Source organism: Aspergillus stella-maris (assembly GCF_047715825.1).
Source record: "Aspergillus stella-maris strain CBS 113639 unplaced genomic scaffold BDV14scaffold_121, whole genome shotgun sequence".
NCBI lineage: Eukaryota > Fungi > Ascomycota > Eurotiomycetes > Eurotiales > Aspergillaceae > Aspergillus > Aspergillus stella-maris.
In genome coordinates this window covers 45,797-55,227 of record NW_027396915.1, presented here as the reverse complement: position 1 = coordinate 55,227, position 9,431 = coordinate 45,797, and the positions used below count along the sequence as shown (strand labels likewise).

General features: G+C 49.9%; 4 protein-coding genes across 4 annotated transcripts; 1 reads left to right on the top strand and 3 right to left on the bottom strand.

Moving 5' to 3' along the window:
• Positions 1-2,879: 2,879 nt before the first annotated feature.
• On the bottom strand, positions 2,880-4,006 carry BDV14DRAFT_206137 (aliphatic nitrilase-like protein; the record flags this gene model as incomplete). The annotated part of the gene is made up of 2 exons (XM_073774856.1): positions 2,880-3,648; positions 3,750-4,006. The coding sequence occupies 2 exons, from the start codon at positions 4,004-4,006 to the stop codon at positions 2,880-2,882; spliced, it is 1,026 nt and encodes a 341-aa protein (XP_073621938.1).
• Positions 4,007-5,295: 1,289 nt separating this feature from the next.
• BDV14DRAFT_185653 (uncharacterized protein) lies at positions 5,296-7,000 on the top strand. The gene has a single exon (XM_073770702.1). It carries the CDS (start codon positions 5,366-5,368, stop codon positions 6,908-6,910), a length of 1,545 nt encoding a protein of 514 aa, XP_073621937.1. The 5' UTR covers positions 5,296-5,365; the 3' UTR covers positions 6,911-7,000.
• BDV14DRAFT_185652 (uncharacterized protein) lies at positions 7,001-8,055 on the bottom strand. Its single transcript, XM_073770701.1, has 3 exons — positions 7,985-8,055; positions 7,839-7,931; positions 7,001-7,745 (listed from the first exon to the last, which is right to left on the bottom strand). The coding sequence occupies exons 1-3, from the start codon at positions 8,024-8,026 to the stop codon at positions 7,029-7,031; spliced, it is 852 nt and encodes a 283-aa protein (XP_073621936.1). The 5' UTR covers positions 8,027-8,055; the 3' UTR covers positions 7,001-7,028.
• A 269-nt stretch (positions 8,056-8,324) lies between these two features.
• BDV14DRAFT_185651 (uncharacterized protein) lies at positions 8,325-9,367 on the bottom strand. The gene has a single exon (XM_073770700.1). The coding sequence runs from the start codon at positions 9,199-9,201 to the stop codon at positions 8,362-8,364; it is 840 nt and encodes a 279-aa protein (XP_073621935.1). The 5' UTR covers positions 9,202-9,367; the 3' UTR covers positions 8,325-8,361.
• Between the last annotated feature and the right edge of the window lie 64 nt (positions 9,368-9,431).

Sequence of the window (9,431 nt, the reverse complement as noted above, 5' to 3'; positions counted from 1 at the left end):
CTGCTAAGCGTCGAATCGGACCTTAGGTATTCTGATATCAAGAGAGAGAAGAGCAAAGTAGAAGATGCAATAGTAACTTGGTTCGTACTGGCGATCTGACTATGTTACTGTAAACTGAAGATAAGGCACGAGAGACAGAAGTAAATACAGGAGGCAATGAGCGTCCTTTTATACCCTGGCGGGGTATTTCACCTGAGGGTGAAATATCTGCCTCATCCTGCCCGTCAAGCTCTCAAGGCATGAGCAGCTTGCTTGGCCATCATCCTCATCATGCTCTGGGAGCATGCTGGGCATGATCCTGGTCATCCTCGTCATGCCGTCCGGGCATGTTGGGCATGTTCGGTTCGGAACATCCCTTTTCCTAGCGTCGTTGTATCACATCGTCGTAGCTTCTGATTGATTGGCCGTCGTTGGTCCACACGTTCTAACAGTACTGACCACCCTCTTGAATTAACACATTTAATAGTGGTAACCCATTCCTGATTTCCTGGCTGTATAAGCCATGGTTTGCCAGGCATTTTTGCTCTAGAAACCACCTTTGTTGTTGTAATAAGACCCATAGCAAACCCAGTTTTATTAAAGTTATAGATATCTTTATCCTAGATCCCCCACTAATCTTTAACCTTTTGTACCTTATCAAACCATTGGCCAATAACCTTAGGATCTTCGCAAAGTGCTCTCTGGCAATTAATCCTTCTAGCAAATCTTGTTTTGACCTCTGGTCGCCGTTTAGTAAACTTAGTAACCCAATTCTTTCCAATTGGTTGGGATGGAGTTAAGGATTCAGCATCCAGTATAATTTAAGCCATCTCCCGTACCTGGAAGGACCTAGGAGGGGCGCCACGTATATCCAAAGATACAATCCATCCTATTAATGCCTTCTCCTGGCGTTCAGATAGCCTGTGGTTGTGGTTGCGGAGTTCTGCTCGAGAAGGGTGTCCCTTTAACCAATCACGTAGGGTTTGAGGGGGTAGGTTGTAGGCGTGTATAGCTTGCTTAATATTAGGAATTTTTCCAGTATTTAAATCGCGTATCGCGCATTTAATCCTGCCCTCTTGCTCTATCAATTCTTGCTTCGTTTTACGCGGTTTTCGTGGCATGGTGGGTTGTTAAATTTCAGGGGTGGTAGACGCGTTAGAAATTTTGAGGTTCTACGGCGGACCCGGGAACTACGGTGGACCCGGGAAACACGTTATCTAGTTAGGGTACTAATGGATGACTAAGCGAGGTCGACCCCTAGGGGCAGGCGGTACCGGACGGCAGTATGCTCCGACATTTGTTACAGCGCACTTGAGTAATCATCTGTCCGGTATTATACGATTTCGGCGCGAAACGAAGCCCGAAATGCCCTATGTTAAAATAGGCTTAGCCTGCCTTGGCGTGTTAGGGTTCAGAAAAAGCATTCTTTGTCTATGGATGGAAGCTGAAGGCGCTTCCCACTGTACCTGGTCCCTGAGTCTCGGCCGTGAGCTCTCTCTTCAACTCGCGAGCATTTACAGCTGCCTACTCCAATGTAGGTTGAGTATCCGGGGTTGCGGCATTATCTTGAACGTTGTTCTGTTGCAGTTCTTGCTTGCTGAATGATCATAGTCGAAGCTTGTATCTGAGGAGCAGAGAAGCCAAAAACTGTGGGATAAGGGTTTGCGTTATTCCCACCGTCCGTTGTTAGTACTTCCGTAGAGTCTCGCTCTCCATAACCAACTGATGCAACCCGGTTCTTTGACTCGAGGTGGTGTTGACGGTGAGTCAATATGGCCCCTTTGTTCTGATTTAAGTGCTGGGCGCCATTTGCAGCAACTGGATGCTTAGTGAGGGTGAGTATTCGGTACTTATTCTCAGTCGTCGTAAAGTCTTTCGAAGTTTGTTCGCTTTGGAAAGAGCCCGGAAGTCGAATTTGGATCCAGACGCGTGTGTTTCCCGGTGCCAGAGAGAGGCCCAGCGATGCGGATTTGACTGTTCAAGCACCACCATGTTCTTCCCGAAGCAGCCTTTAAGGTCAGACTGGCGGAGGTATAAAATGGCGATTTTGAGCCCAAGGAATTCTGAGCGCGTAACTCGGAAGATAGCACAAGAAGAGTATAGGGAGAGCATATACGCCACGGCCCATTCTTTCAGCCTCGCGATGCCAGAACTCGAAGTCTGTCTGGTCTGGAGAAGGCCAAGCCCCTGGAAACGAGCGGTTAAGGTCTTCTGTCAGATGTGGCGTTCTGGCTTTGGGCGAACCAATGGATCAGCAGTTTCTCGCCAGACTGGGGTATAGGCCTTGTTGTGAATCGCTAGTATACCCTGCATGAGCGTTCTCGAAGGATAAGGACATGACTAAGAGGGACGCACTTGAGGATAAAACCTGGCCTTGGCATTGCGGTAGAAGACAAAGAAGAGACCTGGAAATTAGGTAGTCATGGCTGCCCTCGGTCCTTTTTAGAGAGTCGTGGGATTTCTTTGAGAAAGAGAAGCCGGTCCTGGAGCGGGGAGCGAAGGTCCTTATATAGCTGGCCGACCAGATTGATGAGGTAGGGTAGGGTGATTATGTCGAGTGACTGAAGGGAGGCTAGGTGATGCCATTGTTGATGGACAGGATACTAGATACAGGATGTATCCGGGTTTATAACTACACGAGTTACTATCAATTCGTTCAGATGCTACCATTACTCTTTCAGAATGGGTAAACTGGCTTTTTAGCTCATGTTCTCTGATGGCACTGTACACTTCGCTATGCATGAGCCTATATAATGTTCCAGATGAATAACATTGTTAAAAGCATCTCAATAAGAGTGACTCGCTGCTCGCCCATCAGAGATTCAGTGTAGCCGTAGAAGTATGTCACAGCAACCAAGGTCCCAAAAATACCTGAGGCTGTCGATCTCGAGACTTGGAGTCTAAAAGCTTCTAACATCATTCAGCACCCTCTCCGTAAATACCCCCTTCACCTTAGGCACATCACCCGGCCACCCATCGCGAATCTCCTCCAACACGCCCCACGACTGCTCCCCCTCAACATCAAACGGCACCCCACCCACAACCCCCGTCGTATCAATACCAACAAGCAAAAACGGCTCCTTCTTACCCGAGACCCCCTCCCCAACATGGCTAACCTCCAACCCATCCGGCCCAAAGACCGCAGCCCGCCCAACAGAAGGCGCAAGCACATACGCACCACTATTAGTAGCGTACACAGAAGCAGCAGCCATGTTAACCTCGGCCCTCTCCCAAGCTTCTGCACCGCGCACCCCAAAATCAGGCATGTAAGGCCACGCGCCGATATGAATCGCCTCCTTTTGAGCCTGCATGGGGAATGTCATGGAGGGGTGGAAGTGTTCCCAGCAAGAGAGTTGGCCTATTCGGCCGAAGGGTGTATCTACGACGATTAATTCGTTCATTGTACCGTCACTCCAGATGAGCCGTTCGCCGCCTGAGGGGCGGAGTTTGTGGCGGTGGATGAGGATCTCGCCGTTTGGGTCTAGGAGGGCCTGCGCGATGAAGATGTGGTTGTTTTGGAGCTCGGAGAAGGAGAGGGCCACGTATATGGCGTTTTTGCGGGCTGCGGAGACGAGGGCGTTCCAGTTGCTGTCGTTGAGGGTTAGGCTGTTTGAGACGTATTGCGGACCCCATTTTTCAAGCCAGGTTGCGTTGTTGCCGCGGGGGTAACTATGTATTGAGTCCATCAATTAATCAAACTTGAAGGGAAAGAAGAGGGTAGAAGGAGGATTCGATCATGGTTAGATTTCTCTGTATATAAGTGTACCTACCCAGGAAACCACAGCTCCGGAAAGGCAATAAGATTCGCTCCCTCGCTTGCGGCACGCTCAATGTATTCGACGCCAAGAGCTGTTGTGGCGTTGATATCGACGCCGTGGTAGTCTCTGCTGAGGATCGGTTCGGACCAGAGGGCTGGAGGGGCGCGGACAAGGGCAGCTTTTAGGATTGGCGAGTGAGAGGCATTGTATAGCGGGATAGCTAGAGCACTCGATACAAGTGAGAGTAGATTGAGCAGTTGGTGTCTCATTTTATCGGGTTGAGCTTAGAAATGGGTTGAATGGGAGCAAATGGAAGCTATGGGTATGTCGTGCGATCCTGTTATATAGAACCTGGGATCATGCTACGGCGGAAGTTATCTGTACAATCTTGATATAAGTTTCATGACAATCATGAAAGAACTAGGTACGTAATGAGAACAAGTCAGTGGATCGTTGAGCCGCTACTACATCATCAGCCTGGATCAATACCGCCAGCAATCTACCTGCGGAACAACAAGGCGATTGCGCGCTGTGATAAGCTTGATAAGTTACGGGGTTCTCCAGCCATTTCACTCAAAGTAGATATCGGAATACGTCTTCGGCCCGCATCAGTGACCATGATCAGGACTCGGCAGCCGGACTCGGCTCCTGTCCTGGTTTCGGGATCTGCTTCAAAGCCCGGACAGTGCGGAGCATAGTAGGTTTTGATAGTAGGCTTGTATTAGAACAAGATACAATGCAAAAGGTAAAGAGAGAACACAGGACTATATCGACAAATAGACAACTTTAAACTCCCATTCTAGACTAAGAGAGACCAAGACAATCAACAAGCCCCAAGATTAGTAGCCTCCGACGCCCTCTTCACCCTAGCCATCAACTCATAGTACTCAAACTCCCTAGTAATATCGTATCTCAACGGAAAAGTAGGCACCGGCGCCCCCTCATCAATCAATTCCTGCCGAAGCCACCGAAACGCAATATAGCGCGAGACAAGCCCCGGAATGCGATAGTGATGATAGTCCCAGACAAGCTGGAACCTCCAGGTCAACGTCAATCTATACACTAAACTCGGCCATCTCAGTATTCATCAGGGTAAGCACTGACTTCACGAGGGGTTGAGGGCCTGAACTGAGTAAGAGAAGTCAAAAGAGGAAGTCGCGATCAGAGGTGTGGTCCTTCCTCAACAAACCACAAACTGCAGTAACAGGTCACTAGCAACACTCCTACTCGATAATGGATCATTTAATCAGTTAATTTACACTCTGTTCTGAAAGGTCCCCGAAAGCCGGACTTTGCTGGTCTTTGGCCGTACAGCAGGGAGCTTAAACCCATTGTTCGTCCTTCTAAAAGCACAAAGTGCACGACCAGAGTCAAATTGAACGAGACGGTCTCCGTGCTGGCGTCTAAAAGACTGAACTTCAGATCTTTAGATCGACTCAGTCCCCACATCTTCAAGCTGTCAGTGTCAGCTCAGCCGCACCATTCCTGCAGGCTTGGCTTAGCGCCAACAAATAATCACCAACCAGCCACCTGAACTTGAAAGGCTTCTAACGACCATGCGGACATTTAATTTTCACTTTAGCGGGGTCTGTTCCTCACTACGCTTGTCTCTTGAACCATAGGTAACAATGGACAAAGCACCTTGGCTCCGCCCCCTCGCCCTCCCCCTCTTCGCAACCCTAGCAGAAGCAAAATACCCTTTCTCATCAGACGGTCCCAAGGCCACTCTCCGCAATGAAGACTCGGTCTCATTCGACCCCCTCGGCGTCGCTGCCGTGCTCAACAACCCACGCGCAGACGCCAGCGCCGCAAAGCTCTATGTCCAGTTCGACAAGGATACCTTCCACTGGCCACATATGAGCATGGTGGGGGGCACATTGCCAGCGATGCAAATGCTCGTCGAGTATGTGACGTCTGGTCTCCCGAGTAAATCGCTTTCGGCGCCGATTAAGATGTGCGCGAAGTACATTACTATGATCCCCGTGAGGAGCGACTTTGTGTTTAGGGAGTTGCCGCTGGATTTTAGTAATGTTTGGCTTTCGGGGTTGATTTCGTTTCGGTCGGGGGAGGTGAATCCGGGGAATGACTTTTTGGTTGTTTATATTGATGAGGTTGCGAGGACGCCGGGGGAGGTTGCGGATATGGCGAGGGAGAAGAGGAGGCGCTTAGCGAGGGATCCGGGGTTGGGGTGGTGGATGGCTGCAAGATTGACGCTCTACGCGCTGATACTGGTTAACGGCGCGATGATTCTGGCTGCGATGTTGATTGGGATTTTGGCGGCGGATATTTGGGCTTTTACCCTCTTTTTTCTCTACGGGAGTCACTGGATTGCGTCGGCGTTTATCACCTTTCAGCCTATGGTCGAGGTGTCTACGCCGCAGATTGAAGACGCCACAGCGCCGAGATATGCAGCTTATGAACGGCCTGAAGGAGGGACGGTCATATTCAAGGGCCCGAAGAAGGTCATGGAGGCTTGGGCGCGCACGACCTGGAAGTACGAGCCGGATTTCCTCCAGTCGACTTTTCACTGGATATACATGGTCACGGGCGCACTGGCGGCGTTCTCGTCAATTGCTTGCATGGTGAATATGCGAGGGTATCTACAGCTTGCCTTCTTAGCTGTTCTTGTTTACGCGACCGTTGCAGAAATCATCGCAACCAAGATCAGTCGCTGGCTGCAGACTAAGGCCAAGGGGAATGTCCCACATGAGCTGCTAACGGATAAAGAGAAGCGCACGGAGAGTATCATAGAAGCTACTATTTCCATTGAACCAATCTGTCGTCTGGAAGGATTTGACTGGATTGCCATGGGTCTTTTACCCAATATGCCAGCGTTTAAGGAGATGCAGCCAGCGCTGGCCAAGATCAATTACTACCAGAAGCAGGTTGAGAGCGAAAGTGAGAAGATCGAGGGTAACGAGAAGAAAAAGGAAGAAATTAGAGAGCAGATGGAGAAATACTACACTGAGTACAGGGAGAAAGCCTGTGAAGAGGCCGAAAAGGGCAAGGCAGACGATGAGGCCAAAGCTGCTGCGAGACAAAGTACGAATGGGCTTGCTGGGCGGTTGGTCGGGGAGATGCGAAAAGCCGTCGAGAAATGGATGGACAACTTTGACAACGAAAGAAGGAAGGAGGCGTTGTCGGTAGTTCAGAGCGAGGTTCCGAAGAAATGATGCCCTGATGATTTTTGCCTGGTGTTGAAGGACGCCTGCATATGCCCTTGTGGATACAGTGAATTATATTATAAAAGCGAGCTAGTTATACCCATTTATTTACTCATCCTCATCCTCTTCACCCATTAACCCCATAAGGCGGCCCCAGACTCTCCCCCCAAAGATACTCCCTCCCAATCCGTGCATTAACCCAACACCCATAATCATCCATCTCCCCATTGGACAAATTTACACACTCCGCGGCCTGAAGCACACTCTCCCTAGAGTACCTCACCGTCCTCCCACACTCATCAAACCAAACAACTTTAACCTTCCCCGCATCTTTCCTTCCCTCCCGCTTCAAAACAGGCGAAAGCGTAACCTCATCAACAACATTCAACCGCCGAATCACAAGATACAAATGATAATTATTATAAAAAGTGGGCCAGGGACACGTATCCTCATCCGGATCATACCCTTCCTCCTTTGCTCTTTCAGGATCGAGATTTTGGCCTTCAATAGCCTCGTTAAGGGAAGTCGCTATATCCTCTTCCCGCTCATCAACAGAGCCACGATACTGTAGTAGTTGCGGCGCGCGCATGAAAATCCTCGACCACTCTTTCCCGAAATTATATAGACTCTCGTCATCGTAGAATATAGGCTGCCCGATGGTTTTCGAAGCCGCTTCTTCCTGTATATTTTCCCAGGTTATTGAGGCTTCCGGGGAGGACGCGTAATATGTCCTTAGCCACGGGGTTGAGTCAGATATTTTGCGTTCGGCGAGGGGTTGGCGCGCGTGATTGAGGATTTCGTGCTCGTGGGGGGTGAGAGGTCCTTTTTGGTCGGGTGAGTAGGGCTGTAGTAGTGTTTCTTGTTAGTTGATTTATTGGGGGGGGGGGAGGTGAATGGATAGATGTAAGGGGATCTGGGATATGGGATATGTATGTACCTCACGCCCTCGAGCACCAAGGGATATATATCTCGTGAAGATTTGCTCGCGTTGCGCTTCGACGGAGGGGGGTGAATTTTCTTGCCATTGGTCCTGCAGGGGTATTGTTAGAATGAATTAGACAGCATGGAGCGACGTGGACTTGCCAATAAATACACATCTGCGTCTGAAATGCGGTATTGGGTCATGGCTGATGCCACTTATGTGGAAGTTCCTGGACGATCTTCAGAGACATTGCGGGATGCTGCGATATTTAAGTTGTCAACCGTAGATTCGAGTGGGTACATCTACTTTGCTCGGATCGTCAGGCGCTAGGCAGTGCTTAACCTGGGGCCTGCTGCCTGCTGGTGAATGACGTGTTTCAGATGAATTCTTGAGTCTTACTAGGGCATTTCTTCATGGTTGCAACTTTGTCGCTCATGGAGGTGATATACGTATAGATATACTGTAGTTGATTGGCATTTCGAAGGCATGATGGTGGCACTTGTGGCCAAATAATGGGTATCATAAACAATACATATATCTAGGCAACCCAATCCCCAATCCTTCCCAACAAAACTCTATAAAGCTCAATCCAGCCCTTCAACCCATCCTCCTTGATCTCATCAGCAAAATCATCTCGTATGCGCCTGACAACCTCCGAGAACGGCAAACCAAGATAAACCGCACAACTGCATATCAACGGCAGCCAGAACCGGTTATACGAGCGGCTAAGCGTTGTAGCTGCATATATATCACATAATCGCTTCTCTGCGCATTGTGATGCTGTGGCGTCGCATGGCAAGACATGAGACGTGAGTGAGGATAAAGCCATTCTAGAGCGACACTCATGCGACAGTAACCACACCGCTGCATCATAGCTATCTGGGTCCTCTTTCACCGCGACCTGGGCGAATTTCAACACCGAGCGAACAGTCTCGGTTTCTGCGCAGCAAATCTCAAGAACGCACCATGGACGCTGGAGAATAACGAGTAGAGACTCAACTGCAGATGACCGTCCAATAACGCAGTGTTCCTCGAGTGTGGCTGCATTGATCAGGAACCAGGGGAGGTGGTAGACTGTATTTGTTGACTGTTGTTGGGTGCGGGGTACTGCGAGGGACTGCAAGAGGGAGCGTTTGGCGGGGCAGTTTGACAGGTCCCCGTAGACATTCAAGTCTGCGTTTATATGGATAGGTAGGGCTTTTGTAACCCTTGCCGTAGCATCTTTCAACTTGGTATTGAGCGGCCCATCTTGTTCCAGCTTTCCTTGAGAGAAAGCCGGCGGCAGCGGGGCGCAGGAGTAAATGGCGAACGTGTGAGGACCGAACCGAACACCTCCGCCATGGTCGAGAGCGGCACAGGTGGCGTCGCTGATCACCATTAATTTGGCAAAGGGGACAGTAGAAGAGCCCTCGGAGTTGACCTCGGGTCAGTAACATGAAAGCATGGTGGGAGTGAGCTGGAGTTGAAACCAAGACAAAGAGCGATGCGAAGATGTCACTGATCATGTGGCGCAGCAGTAGGCAGGCGCGTCAGGTGATCTGGTCAGGCACGAGGTTGCGCTGCAGCCAACCCTAACTTTGTACCACTAAATACATTATTCCAGAAAGG

Bases quoted from the DNA above. Each gene is read 5' to 3' on its own strand.
- BDV14DRAFT_185653 (XM_073770702.1), top strand. From the start codon at position 5,366: ATGGACAAAGCACCTTGGCTCCGCCCCCTCGCCCTCCCCCTCTTCGCA.
- BDV14DRAFT_185652 (XM_073770701.1), bottom strand. From the start codon at position 8,026: ATGACCCAATACCGCATTTCAGACGCAGATGTGTATTTATTG. The intron at 7,932-7,984 runs GCAAGTCCACGT...ATACCCCTGCAG, and splicing joins ACGCAGATGTGTATTTATTG to GACCAATGGCAAGAAAATTC. The intron at 7,746-7,838 runs GTACATACATAT...ACACTACTACAG, and splicing joins TTGGTGCTCGAGGGCGTGAG to CCCTACTCACCCGACCAAAA.
- BDV14DRAFT_185651 (XM_073770700.1), bottom strand. From the start codon at position 9,201: ATGGTGATCAGCGACGCCACCTGTGCCGCTCTCGACCATGGCGGAGGT.